The following is a 15,038-nucleotide window of genomic DNA, read 5'->3' on the forward strand; positions in this document are numbered from 1 at the left end:
GGCTCCTGATTCCATCTCTCTCCACCAAGAGGTCATTGGTCTGGAAAAGTTTGAAGAGCTCATGGTAATATGTGTAATGGGAGTATGTCAGTTATTGATTAGTCTGGGTGAAGGTGGTTAAGCGGTTCATTGTATTACAGAAGATGGTGGAGCCCAAGCCTATTGGATTGCAGGGGAACATCTGTCACCATTCTGCCTCATAGTGGACACATATTAAGCCTTTTCTAATTCAATAAATTCATAACAATAAGAAATCACGAGACATATAATTAAACAAATAAAAAAAAATCCTATTTCCTGAAGCAGCTGAGCCGATGTCCAAGAACGAGCGCGCGCCTCTCTCTGCTGCGCGCACGTTCAAAATGAGAGCAGCTTCGGCTCCGCTCGGCTCTTTTCGTCTTCATCAGTATTCTTACCGTGTCCACTGAGTTGAAACGAGTCTCAGAGACGGAGCCGCAAAGGAGGAGAGGAAGACTCCCGCATCATCGCGCCCGCTCTTTCCCTCACCAGCACAGCGGAATAACCAGAGCCTCTGCGCTTTAACTGTGGTTTATTTTAACATGTGTCGACTCTATATTGTTCCCGCTGTTTTGTGAACAGTGCGCGTTTGGTGGATGTGGTCGCGTGGATAAGCAGAAGACGATGATTTTGTCGGGTCTCCTTTTCCCCGCGTTATGGGGACTGGCGCTCGGCGGATCTCCGAGCGTCCAAATCGGTGAGCGCACTCCACCTGTCTACGCCTTTTAGATCATGCTCATCAAATCATACAAATAATTCTGATAACAGAAATGACATATAAACGTCCTCTTTACTTGGGTAGCCTACCATGTGCGAATTTCATGATAAAACGATATAATCTGTCTGTTTTGGGAATTTGAGACAGTGTCGTGATTCTTCTTACGATATAATTCTGAATAATTTTTAATGTATTAATTTCTCAGGCGGCCTGTTCCCCAGAGGAGCAGATCAAGAGTACAGCGCATTTCGGATCGGAATGGTTCAGTTCGGCACGGCCGAATTCCGCCTCACTCCTCACATTGATAACCTGGAGGTGGCTAACAGCTTCGCCATCACAAATTGCTGTAAGTCAACATGGAGTTTTTACCGCTTGAACTAATTAATTCCCCATATATAGCCTACTAATCTAGATGCTGTTATAAATTAGCCTGTCCATGCACAGGTGTGATCATAGCCAGTTTCCCTCCCTATTTTATTAATTCATCCTGCATTCATGCCATATTAAATATTATAGGAGCCTGTATGGCAGGATCTATGTGTTATTCCTATTTTAGTTAACACAAGATAGCTATCGCCTGCATACATGTGTTCTATTATTAACGCTGGTGTGTTATTTATTCCTTTACGCAACCCATGAAAGGACCGGGGGCTGGATGTTGGCAGTCACTCAGTTTATTATTCAAGCACTTTAGCTTCTAATGAGTCTGAACTGTGGCACATTTTGTTTCTTGCTGTCTGGTTGTGTAAACTATGCGTTGGGAATGGTCGTTATATAAACCAGGTTTTTTTTTTGGGTGGGGGGGTGATAATAATTACCATCCGCGGGAGCAGCATGATGATGGTTTCCACAGTAACAGAGAGGAGATGGCCCCGTTTTACCATCATCTGCATAATTCGATGGCAAATGAAACAGCAGGTTGCCTCCTTCGAAACGTATTTGTGTCATGTGGTGTTGAATGTTTTACGGTACAATTTCTAGATTTTAATTTTGCAATAGTCTATGTATAATGAAAGGGTTTTTGACAGACGTTTGCAAGGCATGAGGACCTTGCGCGTGCGTCCCTCCCCCACGCATCTTCTTAGGCTACATCTGAGGCATGAAGACCAGTAGGCTACTGAATGATGAAATGCTAACCCAATTCGAAAATGCGATTAATTATTAGTGCATTTGAGTTTGTGTCACATAGATTCTTTAAAATTGTTGGTCTTACATCACATCCAGACTGGTTTGAGTGGTTCTGTTCAATGGATTCACAAATCCAGCCTGAACGATTTAGGGTGCTCACACTTGTAGTTCGGTTTGCTTGGTTTGTTTGGTCCGGACCAAAAAAACAACAACATTTAGTCCTGGTCCGCTTCGCGTTCACATTGCCAATTTAACATTGAACCTAAAGATACAGAACCTTAAGGCATAGGATATGTTCACAACCTGTTTGTTTGCTTTTATTACGTATATTTAGCGACAGAACTTACTGAACATCTTAAACAATGATGTGTGATTGTCTAAATGTGCTCATTGTGTGTGCGTAGCCTGCATATGATGCTATTTCTGTCAGGACCACTATCGTCAAATACGATTGACAATTAGCATACAGTTATGATTGGCGGTATGATTCTGTTCTGGGCAAGAACTCCCTGTGCATCCATGCAGCCTAGCATGGATAAGAGCAGGGAGTGCAGCAATAACTCTCCTTAGGGTAAACAGAACAGAACCAACATGAATGAATTGCAGATATCATTAATTAATTTTAATGTACAACATAATTAGAGAATTTTAGTCTGATTCAGGGGGAATCAGAATGCCAAATCCTGACTGATGAGAGGAGGAGCTGGGGATGGAGGAGGGTAATTAGCTCCTGAGAAATGCGATAGCTGTTGATAATACTGACAAGCTTATATATGTATACAATGATAGATGTCGTATTCCTATAGGTAGATGTTGATCAGTTGAGACTGAGTCAGCTGATGCGAGTTGACTAACGTGACCTTCCAGAACTGACGACGCTACTCTTCATTTTGACCAGCTGAGAACTCGTGAAGAGCTTATAAAATGTGTAAAGGAGTCAAAACAGAGGCAAGAAAACCCTCTGTCAGACTCGCACACAAAAACGATCTGCTGCGATGAGACGTGGTTCTGCCCGTACCGAAATGTGATAGGCAACATTGCGACAATGACGAGAAAAAACAGGTATGCTTCAGCATTCTGTCCTTTTTAGGGTTGCATCTTGTGACATCATGTCCCATTTTTGGTTTGTTTACATGCCTTTGGTCCATGTTGCGTTCATATTTCATTCGAACCGGACCAGAGTCCGTTTGGAAGTGAGACCCATCTTTTAAGCGGTCCTGGTCCACTTTTTTGGTGCTCACCAGGGCTCGGATGGCAGCAAGACCCATCTTTTCAGCAGTCCTGGTCTGCTTGTTTGGTGCTCACCAGGGCTCGGATGGCAGCAAGACCCATCTTTTCAGAGGTCCTGGTCCACTTGTTTGGTGCTCACCAGGGTTCGGATGACAGCGAGATCCATCTTTTCAGCGGTCCTGGTCCGCTTGTTTGGTGCTCACCAGGGTTCGGATGACAGCGAGACCCATCTTTTCAGCGGTCCTGGTCCGCTTGTTTGGTGCTCACCAGGGCTCGGATGGCAGCGAGACCCATCTTTTCAGAGGTCCTGGTCCGCTTGTTTGGTGCTCACCAGGGTTCGGATGACAGCGAGACCCATCTTTTCAGCGGTCCTGGTCCACTTTTTTGGTGCTCACCAGGGCTCGGATGGCAGCGAGACCCATCTTTTCAGTGGTCCTGGTCCGCTTGTTTGGTGCTCACCAGGGTTCGGATGGCAGCGAGACCCATCTTTTCAGCGGTCCTGGTCCGCTTTTTTGGTGCTCACCAGGGCTCGGATGGCAGCGAGACCCATCTTTTCAGTGGTCCTGGTCCGCTTGTTTGGTGCTCACCAGGGCTCGGATGACAGCGAGATCCATCTTTTCAGCAGTCCTGGTCTGCTTGTTTGGTGCTCACCAGGGCTCGGATGACAGCGAGATCCATCTTTTCAGCGGTCCTGGTCCACTTTTTTGGTGCTCACCAGGGCTCGGATGGCAGCGAGACCCATCTTTTCAGCAGTCCTGGTCTGCTTGTTTGGTGCTCACCAGGGCTCGGATGGCAGCGAGACCCATCTTTTCAGAGGTCCTGGTCCACTTTTTTGGTGCTCACCAGGGTTTGGATGGCAGCGAGACCCATCTTTTCAGCGGTCCTGGTCTGCTTGTTTGGTGCTCACCAGGGCTCGGATGGCAGCGAGACCCATCTTTTCAGCAGTCCTGGTCCGCTTGTTTGGTGCTCACCAGGGTTCGGATGGCAGCGAGACCCATCTTTTCAGCGGTCCTGGTCCACTTTTTTGGTGCTCACCAGGGTTCGGATGGCAGCGAGACCCATCTTTTCAGCGGTCCTGGTCCACTTGTTTGGTGCTCACCAGGGTTCGGATGACAGCGAGATCCATCTTTTCAGTGGTCCTGGTCCGCTTGTTTGGTGCTCACCAGGGTTCGGATGACAGCGAGATCCATCTTTTCAGTGGTCCTGGTCCGCTTGTTTGGTGCTCACCAGGGTTTGGATGGCAGCGAGACCCATCTTTTCAGCGGTCCTGGTCCACTTGTTTGGTGCTCACCAGGGTTCGGATGACAGCGAGATCCATCTTTTCAGCGGTCCTGGTCCGCTTGTTTGGTGCTCACCAGGGTTCGGATGACAGCGAGATCCATCTTTTCAGCGGTCCTGGTCCGCTTGTTTGGTGCTCACCAGGGTTCGGATGACAGCGAGATCCATCTTTTCAGCAGTCCTGGTCCGCTTGTTTGGTGCTCACCAGGGTTCGGATGACAGCGAGATCCATCTTTTCAGCGGTCCTGGTCCGCTTGTTTGGTGCTCACCAGGGTTCGGATGACAGCGAGATCCATCTTTTCAGCGGTCCTGGTCCGCTTGTTTGGTGCTCACCAGGGTTCGGATGACAGCGAGACCCATCTTTTCAGCGGTCCTGGTCCACTTGTTTGGTGCTCACCAGGGTTCGGATGACAGCGAGATCCATCTTTTCAGCGGTCCTGGTCCGCTTGTTTGGTGCTCACCAGGGTTCGGATGACAGCGAGATCCATCTTTTCAGCAGTCCTGGTCCGCTTGTTTGGTGCTCACCAGGGTTCGGATGACAGCGAGATCCATCTTTTCAGCGGTCCTGGTCCGCTTGTTTGGTGCTCACCAGGGTTCGGATGACAGCGAGACCCATCTTTTCAGCAGTCCTGGTCCGCTTGTTTGGTGCTCACCAGGGTTCGGATGGCAGCGTTCACACTTATTCAAATGAACCACACTAACAGAGCAATCACACCAGGGTTCATTTTAATAGAACCAAACATGCCAAGTGTGAACACACCCTTATTCATAAATTGAACTGAATTGGTCAGGAGTGCGTTTCCTGTACAATGACGTAACTCGCTGCTTCAGTACCATAGTACGATGCATCGTTGAAGAAATCAACTAGCTAGTTACGACTGTTTCCCGAAACCGTTTTGTCGCAAATTGGTCGTTCAACCACATTGGTTAATGATGTCACACAGGTGGCGGAGTAATAAGTGCTTTTAATGAATCTGTTTGAGATCTTTGAGAATTAATGCTAGATGTTTTGCTATAAATTACGGACATGTCATCTGAGGACTATCTCATATTTTTCTCAGTTATTTGCTTTATTTCCAGATTCAATCATAGGCTCATTCTTATGTAGTAGAGCACGTTCCACATGCGCACTCTTTAAAAATGGTGCTTTAAATCTATTGACAAACTAAAAGACGTAAAGGACGGTATGTCTTCTAAATAAAAGATACTGATTGTACTGAATGTCAGCTTGCTTATTTGGCTCAAGATAAGGATTTATTAAGTCCACATGTAATAAAAACAAGAAACTATTCTTCTAACCACAGGTCGAGAGCTGTCCTTCCTACCACACAATTTGCGAATGTTCGTTTCGGGAAACACAGACTTGTTGAACTACGCTGATAACGACGGAACTTGCAAACATAGTTGGCTAACGATGCTTTTGGGAAACGCACCCCAGAGCGGTTCCGAGTCAATAGGTGTGTTCGACTTGAAGCGACGATGCGCAGACCGAACGGTTTGCATAGCGCCGCTTTAAGTCGAACACACGTAACAAAACTGATTCACTGAACTAAGAACTGTCTCTATCCAACATGTCAGATTCATAATGAGCCGAGAACCGATGTGTGAGCTGATGATACCAAAGTCATTTAGATTGAAACAACTGAGGGGACATTGCAGAAATGTTACAATTAAACATCTTGGAGATTAATAGTAGTTTAATGTAAATGCTATATTTATTTAAATGTATATAAATTCCTTTATGTTTTTATGAGTTGAATCATGGCTGCAACAGACTGAACTGGGAAAGAAAACAAGCAACTTATTGAAACAAACAGCAATACGTTTAAAAAGAAATACGTTTAGAGCATTTAAATGTCACGTCAGAATGTCAAAAACCCTGCTGTGATGTATTTACGTCATCACGCTAATGAATAATTTAATCATTTTTTTAACCACGTTTTTGAAACAACCCGTTTCGCAGAAATTAGGCAGACCTCTCATCCCTGCTCTGGAATCTATCAAACAGGCTTTTGATAAATGATTAATATTGTATAGATACATTAACGATTGCATATTGTAAGACATCATTACTAAATAGAAATCTATGCAATGAAAATTTTACACGTCAAACACGTAGCTTGACTCTGTCTCTCTGAAGACAGAATCGAGCAAATCTGAATTGGCCGTGGAGACACTTGGTTTGGCCTCTTTAGTGTATTTTTCACCCAATCCAATAACCTGAATGAGTTTTCTCTTGGTGGGCATGGCTCCTTTTGATGTCAAACACTGATGCTTCACAATGTGAGCTTCACTGCGACAAGTCTGTCTCAGCGGCCTGAACAGCCGCTGATTCATGTGAGCGGCCTGCCCACTCCCACACACCCTTCCCACACATACACACATCACACACACAAAAACTCAATGATACTTCAGGCCAGGGTATGCATACATAACATTATGGAAATTGCTTAGGCATTTTATCGTGAGAAGGGGTGTGGGATATAGAGGGATGTGTTTACTGATTTGGGACTGCAAATATTAGAAAATCTGTATTCAGTGCATCTGGAAGATGAATAGGCCTAGTATTTAGTCATGCTATATTCAAACATGCTTAGACCTATAATGTTGTACATTTAACACACACAAGGGATTTCCTTTGCTGTTAGTTGTCACCCAAGCACATTCACCCACATGCAGATATATATAGATGGCACTGAGCAGAGTTTTCTCTGAAATATATAAGCATATGATAAGAAACACACTGCCAGAAGAGCCAATTGTTTATACAGTTTATGGTCTACCATAGCGAAAAACACATTTATGGTGTAACATGCACTCTGTTATCGCTTGTTTGTAGCCTTGAGGTGGTTGAAGTGACTCATCGGAGACCCATCTTCTATTGACAGATATGTGCCCTAGAAAGGTTTCAGCATTGTTGTTGCTGTTACATGTTGTTTATTCTTCAGTGTGCAACAGTCACTGTTATTCTGTTCAAACACTTTCAAAGGCATGTTTGTTTTCGGATAGTCCTATTTGCTTACGCATATTCCTTGATGATGTTAGAGTTTATGTTCCTGGAACACAGAAGCTTTTTTTTCAGTAGTCAGATTGAATAACATTAATGTTAACACTGATCATACAATGCCTCAAGCTTGCCGCCAGATATGACATCCTATCACCCTATATACAACAACAACCCTTTACTGTGACGCACCAACAATTGTAACACAGCTCTATGGATTCCTTGATTCTGGTTGGTTAATCGCAGCATTATTTTACCAGGCAACTGATTTTTTACATGCTTGTTTCATGTCTCACCTATCATCCTTATCAATCATTTCTTGTCACATAGAACAGATTCAACTCAGATCAATATTTATGGGCATTTGTTATTTATTTATTTGTTAAATAGCTGTGTTATAAATGGCATAACGTACAGTCAGCCAGTCATTACAACTTCTTTTATTTTATGTTATTTTTGAAATAAATTAATACTTTAATTCAGCAAGGATGCATTTATTTGATCAAAAATAACAACATAATGTTACTAAGATTTATATTTTGAATAAATGCTGTTGTTTTGAACTTTCTATTCATCAAAGAATCCTGAAAAGAATTGTAACAACTTTTCACAAAAATGTTGGCACAACTTTTTTCAGCATTACTATTTCAATATTGATAATAATAAGAAACTTTTCCAGGTCACCAAATCAGCACATTATAATGATTTCTGAAGGATCATGTGACACTGCAGACTGGAGTAATGATGCTGAAAATTCAGCTTTGCCATTACAGGAATAAATAAAATGTTTAAATATATTAAAATAGAAAACAATTTAACGAATAAATGCCTCCTTGTTAAGCGTAAGAGACTTTCAAAAATCTTACAGACCCCAAACTTTTGAATGATAGTGTTTCATTGAGCCAGTCGTTCTAACATTTTTCCCAGTGAATAATTTTTTTCCCAGTGATGCTCCATTTTCAGTTTTTTAAATCAGCGTTTTTAAAAACTTTTTGATGCCACAAACCCCTAAATAGAGAGATGGACAGAACATGTATACACGTGTTCCAAATTATACAGTGAAAAATGTATAATTTATAAATACATTTTACATAATTTACATTATATTTTTTTCCTACCCGCTACTAAATTGCTCTTATATGTATAAAGCTTAAGAGAAACATGGAATTTTAGCTCTCAGTAGAATAACATTTTTAATCTTTAAAAAGCAGAAAGAATTCGGTAAATCTTTCTGTAAACTGTATGTATATATGTGACACATGAAAATAACAGTTTCTGCTGACACTGTATGTGGCACACATATAATATGCTCAGCATTTATAAAATGATCTCTCTGTAACTTCTACTATCTCTTTCACACCAGCATGTTGAAGGCAGCATGATGATGGTGTGTGTTGTATGTGTGTGTGCTATATTAAAGATATTCACATCAGCGCGTCCAGAAGGGGGTGTGGAGGATTTATTGCTGAAGACAGGATGAAAAACGAGTGACTGAGCATTTTCTCTCCTTTACTGACAGTCTTTCAATCCAACAATCTGCAATCACCTTGAGGAACAAAAAGAGGGGGTGGGGGGTGGGTGGGGGGGTCAAGAAAAGCAGGGGTTTATTTAAAGAGGTTAGTTAATCAGGAGAATACAGTCGACTTTTGAACGAGGAATGTGTATATGACGTGATGATTTGGTACTCTGCAGAGAAAACGGCTCTTTCATTAATGTCATTAATGTGTATGTGCCTGCAAGGATAACCTGATCATTACAGCATGTTTTTGAAGGTTAAAGAGGATTGCATGTCAGAAGATGAATGAGGCCATCAATCTTTTCAAAAGTGAGAGGATAAGAAAGTAGCGGGTGAAAAACATGATATCACTTGCTATTAAGAGGTGTGACACAAGTACATGTCCTTGGTTGTCGAGTAATGTTGCAACTTGGCGCATTAATACAGTATATACTAATTCAATTGATGTGCCATCCCAGGCATGTTTTACAACACAGTTAATTTGTTATTAATAATCGTGTGTTTTTGTTTAGCATCCATCAAGTTCGGGAAAAAAAAGAAGAGTCAGAAGATATTGTCATTTGAATTTTTAAAGTATCCGAATTATCTTAAAATAGGCAGTACCACATGGTTATTAAAAAAATCATTAGATTTCCAGCAAAAATAACTACATTTAATCAAAATCACTCAAGCAAGTTGGTGTTCTGGGTACAATAGGAGCATCTGTGCTGGTATTGCTTTTCAGTTCAATAAACAAGTTAGGATTGAATAACTTACATTGTAAACACAACATTGCCAATTGCTTTGTCAACTTTCCCTCCACCAATGAAAAGTTTCAAACTAAGCCAAAGCTGAAATGAGTCTCCGAGCAACACAGTAGTTGTGTTTCATTCCTGAATGAAGCAGTGGGTTGAATGAATCAGATAAATGAATGATTCATTGAAATTTCTTTCAATTCAATTCAATTGACATTTATTTGTATAGAATGCACAGGAGACCTCTCAGCATCTGTCTCACCCTCACCTTGATAGAGTTCTAGAGGCAGTATTAGTAGGAACATTTATAGTATGTCAACAATCATCTTCAGCATGGCCAGAGAATGCTTTGGCACAGAGGAGAAAAGGGGATCAGTGGATCACCTGGAAAATGGCCCAACAGGAGGGAGAGAGAGATATTTAATCTGATAAAAGAAATCAAGACTCATAGGGGCAGATTTACTAAACAGGGAAAATTAGCGTGAGAGCGCAATTCCAAAACAGCATCGATGGGAATGGAAAGGTCTGCGTGTGATCTACTGACGACGCGCAAATTAAAGAACACAGACGCAGTCAGATCATTTCCATAATGACCAATGCAATCTACCAGGTAGTGTCTGGTTTAAGACATGCTTTTTTTGGGCGGTAAATAATGGCGCAAACACCAAGTACATTGACAAGCGCAAACCTTAGTAAATCACCTTGCGTGATTCATTTAAATACTCTCCTCCCATAAATTTTGTGCCTGAAAAGGGAAACGTCTCGGTTACGTATGTAACCCTCATTCCCTGAAGGAGGGAATGGAGACATAGTCGACTTTACGACTGATTAGGATCACGCTTAGGGATCACGCTTGACATCTTCGAGTATTGATAAAATGAGCCAATGCACACACTGGCGTGCGAGCTTTGCATCCACGCTCCGCCCCGCAGCGCGGGTATAAATACAGAAGTGGATGCACGCACCACTTGTTTTTCGCTGAGGAGCCAAGCGGAGCCCGGAGTCAGCAGTGCTCCAGCAACAGTGGCGACGGGACTACGTCTCCGTTCCCTCCTTTAGGGAACAAGGGTTAAATATGTAACCCAGACGTTCTCTTTCAGTCGCTCACATTCGACGTAGTCGACGTTACGACTGATTGGGATCCCTATTAAAATGCCACTAGTGCTGCCACCTTCCAGTGCCTAGACAAAAGCCTCCTGATCCCCCACATTATTGAGGCGGAGATGGGGCAGGGCTTAGGGCAGGGAAGTCACTGCTGTTCCGCAAGACCCAATCAGTCAGACTTGGATAACACTGGGAAAGTGTGCCCTTTCGTTGGAAAGGAATACGCTGCGGAAGCCACATCCTGGCCGTAGGGAGGTAACATGTGGAGGATACACATAGACTGGGCAGATTTACCGGGCAGTACAACATATGGAATGTCACTGGAGATGCAATCGGTCAGTGACGGCAGAGCAGGCTCTGCCAAGGGAAGACACAGGCTGGCCGCCGGGAGCCGTGCCGTGGAAGAATACACTTATGGGATCGCCGTAGGGATCACAACAAATGGACCCAGCCTAGCACAGGTTCCACCAGTGCATACGAGTGTTAGGCCTGGCCTCGGATGCTCCGCCACTTCCGATGCCGAAGGGTGTGGAGGAACTCAACAGGGTTCGGCTAAAGAGGAACTCTACTGGAGCAAGAATGGTGCACATATCCAGTCCATAGGAGCGGAATGGCGCAGCAAGCCGACACTTCGAACCGGGCTTACAGTTAAACTGGCTTCATGTGAAGGGAGCCCACGGAAAGCAACTGGCTCGACACATAGGCTATTTTTCTAGCAAATGTGCTGGTGTCGCCCAGCCCACAGCTCTAAAAACATCTGTCAGCAAGGCACCCTGTATCAACGCCCAGGAAGGAGCTACACTCTCTCTTTGGAGGCTCACTACCCAGGTGGGCACGGTGCACCTTGGGTAAACACACCAAGATGATGGCAACCACTATCCAGTGGGCCAACCTCTGCTTGGAAACAGCCTTCCCTTCTGCTGGTCTCTGTAACAGACAAGAGCTGGTCTGAGGTCCTGAGGCTTTGCATTCTGTCCTGTTATAACCGCAAGGAACGGAAGGAACAGAGAAAAGCCAGGGCTGGATCTGTCTCCTACAGGGCAGCGCTTGCAGGCTTACAACCTGGTCCCGTTTTAAGGGAGAGGTAGGAACCTTGGGCACATATCCAGGCCGGGGTCTCAGGATATCGTGAGAGTTGGCCAGCCCGAATTCCAGGCACAATTCTTCGACCGAAAATGCGTGCAGGTCCCCTACCTTCTTGATAGAGGAAGCAAGCAGGAGAACTGTTTCTTTAAAAACAGGATTTTTAACTCAGCTGCCTGCAGACTCAAGGGAAGGTGTCTGAGTGCAGTAGCACGAGAGATAAGAGAAGGTATAGAGGGGGCGCAAGGCGCAGTCTCTTTGCTCCCCTCAGGAACCTGATGATCAAGTCGTGCTTCCCCATGGATTTGGATCCACTGCATCATGATGTGCGTTAATATAAAGGCAACATACATTTTGAGGGCGGAGGGAGACAGCCCTCGTTCCGACCCATCTTGCAGGAATGAAAGCACGGAAGTGATCGAACATCTTCTGGGTCTTCTCAGTGAGAAGAACACCACTCAATGAACAGGTTCCACTTCAGGTCATAAGCAAACCTCATTTTTTTAGAGGGTTCTCTCGCAGAAGTGATGGTATCTACGATCATTTTGAGGTAGATCACCTAGAACCTCCGCATCGAGACATGGAGTTACCAGAGGTCTGGCGCGGGTGACCTCTGGTAAGGGATTGGTTACCGGGCGGGGAAGCCATCACTATGATCCTCTGATCACCCATCCCACACGGCACCTTAGGGTGGGGTGTGGTAATGGGGACTCCACCTTTGCGAACGAAGGCGAGTCTCGATCTCAACACCACGATAGTCTTGTTCTCGCAATAAGAACATGAACTATCCACAAAAGCTGCTTCAGCATGCTGTAATCCCAAACATGTGATGCAACTAATGTGACCGCCAGAGGGGGACAGGGAACGATCGCATAAAGAAACGCACGGGTGGAATGACATCTTGAAAAAGACGCAAACGCACCCATGTTACTCTTCCAGGAAATGAAAAACTCTCACCAGTGCCGGAGCACACAGGGGAATGATCGCGGCAACACTGACAGGGATGGTGCAGCTTGTACCAGTGAAGCACTCACTTTCTTCGCCCTCAACGGCCGTCAGACAAACAAACACAAAAAGGAATGCTGTTAAAACAGCAGTTGAGAGCTCAGAAGGCTCGCGACCACCGCTGCACTTGCACTATAGACACACCAACACCGGGAGAGACTTCCAGAAGAAGCACCGACACACTCGCTCATTGAATAAATCAACACTTTTCAGAGACACCGTCATGAAGACCGATCGGCTCCGAAGCGAAAGACAAGTGGTGCGTGCATCCACTTCTGTATTTATACCCGCACTGCGGGGCGGAGCGTGGATGCAAAGCTTGCACGGCAATGTGTGCATTGGCTCGTTTTATCAATACTCGAAGATGACAGGCTCCCTAAACGTGATCCCAATCAGTCGTAATGTCGACTACGTCGAACGTGAGCGACTGAAAGGGAACTCCTACAAATGCATATGCAATAAGGTCAGCCGCAAAAATAACAGTGTCCACGCCTTTTCAGTGCTAATGTTTTCTTTTGTAAATCCTGACAGTAGTTTTTTAGCATCAAAAGAGGGTTTGTGCTGCCGCAAGCTGTTAGTAAATCTGGCCCTTAACAAGCAGTTTTAAAGTGCAGATGAAAAGGAGGGCATAAAAGATCTGACCGGTGGACTGTGAAGACGACGGTGTAACCTGAAAGTTTAGAAAGGTCTCAGAGATTAAGAAAGGAGAAGTCCAAAAGAGCTCAGTTTATGAAGGACCCATATAGGCTCACCAAAACTTTGTTGGGAGAAGCAAGATCCGGGAGGTTGACCAGCCCTAAGGAAGTTGTGGGGGTGTTCCTTAAAGAGATTCATAATGACACTTTTAGGGGTTCAGAACTGAAACCCCTGAGGAAAAGTTTGACACCAGTGAACCAAAATGGAGAGAAACCCAGGAAATTGTACAGAAAGCCAAATCAGCATCTGCTCCAGTGGTATGCCTTATAAAGTATACAAGAGATCTCCGATGTTACTCCGCAGGTTATGGAAACTATTGTGTAGGATATGGGCAAAGGGCATCATCCTATTGTCCTGGAAAAGAGCAGACCAGAGAAGCAAAGGCAAGAATGAAGTTCTACCAGAAAGACTCAGGAGGCAAAATGATGCAACAAAGCATACATTTATTAACAGCCCAGAAAGTATTGCGTTATAAAGTTCTTTGGCGTCCATAGCTCGCAATCCGAGGGTAACAGAATATGCATTTCCTGCCTGAAGACGAAGGCAGGGGCGCAGCCGACCCCCTGGGAGGTATGGGTAGGGACCATCCTAGTGGTGGTGGGGAGGATGGAGGTGAATGTTGGTGTCAGCATCTGCAAACTCAGACATGTGTAAGTACCTATCTTTTATACTATGAGTATTAGAACATGATTGGTTAGATGAGAAAGTAATAAGTCTTCCTGGCAGAACTTACACTAAAGCTTTCATTTCAAACCAAGGAAGTCAAGAATTATGGTGATCAGAAATGAGAAAATGACTAGCAAGTTCCAACTTCAAGTCCAGGGGGAGGTTATACCATCAAATTATGAAGTCCCTGTAAAATGCCTAAGGAAGTGGTATGTTCCCTTTCTTAATGACAGAAGCAGTGTATCCAGGACAGAGAGACAGTTGTAAGAATGGTTGAGAAAGATACCCCTATCGACAGTGGTTGAAGAGTTCAAAGTGATGAAGTGCAAGGCTGTAATGATGCACAGATATTCTGGTGAAGATCAGAGGTGCAGGCGTCATCACAAGTTCAGGACACAAGTAGGCAACAGATGCAGTAGTGGCACAAGCAGAGAACAGGCTGAAGTTGAAGGACATCATTGGGAATCAGTGCATGGGTGAGGAGGACTTTCAACTACCCATTTCCAGCAATGGGGGAAGGCGGACCTAATTCAGAGGAGAGAAATGATCAAGGCCAAGGTTTTACACCCAAGGTCTTTTCACACTGCGCTTAACCCTTATCGTCGATCTAAACACCACTTTTAACCCCGGGTAGAGAAGCTTTTCACACTTGAAATTTAGATGCGGGGTTAGCACCACTTTTTACCCGGGGTATGTTTGTACTGTGTGAAATGATGCAGTGTTCAAATTTTACAACTAGATGCTTAGCAACTGACAACCAATCACGTGCCTTATATTCACGTGCTTTGGGCAGTCACGGAAAAACCACGCTAGAGCCGTGGAACTTTATTTTACTTACCATGTAACTATCAGGGTATC

At 44.3% G+C, this 15,038-nt stretch overlaps 1 protein-coding gene across 4 annotated transcripts in view; it reads left to right on the forward strand.

Annotated features, from left to right (window-relative positions):
• Positions 1-420: 420 nt before the first annotated feature.
• The window catches only part of gria2a (glutamate receptor, ionotropic, AMPA 2a), a 40,686-nt gene continuing 26,068 nt past the window's right edge, over positions 421-15,038 (forward strand). For 2 of the 4 annotated variants that reach the window (XM_084390063.1, XM_084390065.1), the window contains exons 1-2: positions 423-715; positions 942-1,082. In XM_084390063.1, coding sequence (XP_084246189.1) covers positions 643-715; positions 942-1,082 — 214 coding nt within the window. In that variant the 5' untranslated portion in view covers positions 423-642. Of the gene's footprint in view, positions 716-941; positions 1,083-15,038 lie in introns of all 4 variants that reach the window. The other 2 variants (XM_084390066.1, XM_084390064.1) reach the window with 2 other exon arrangements.

Source organism: Rutilus rutilus, assembly GCF_951802725.1.
Source record: "Rutilus rutilus genome assembly, chromosome: 2".
Lineage (NCBI taxonomy): Eukaryota > Metazoa > Chordata > Actinopteri > Cypriniformes > Leuciscidae > Rutilus > Rutilus rutilus.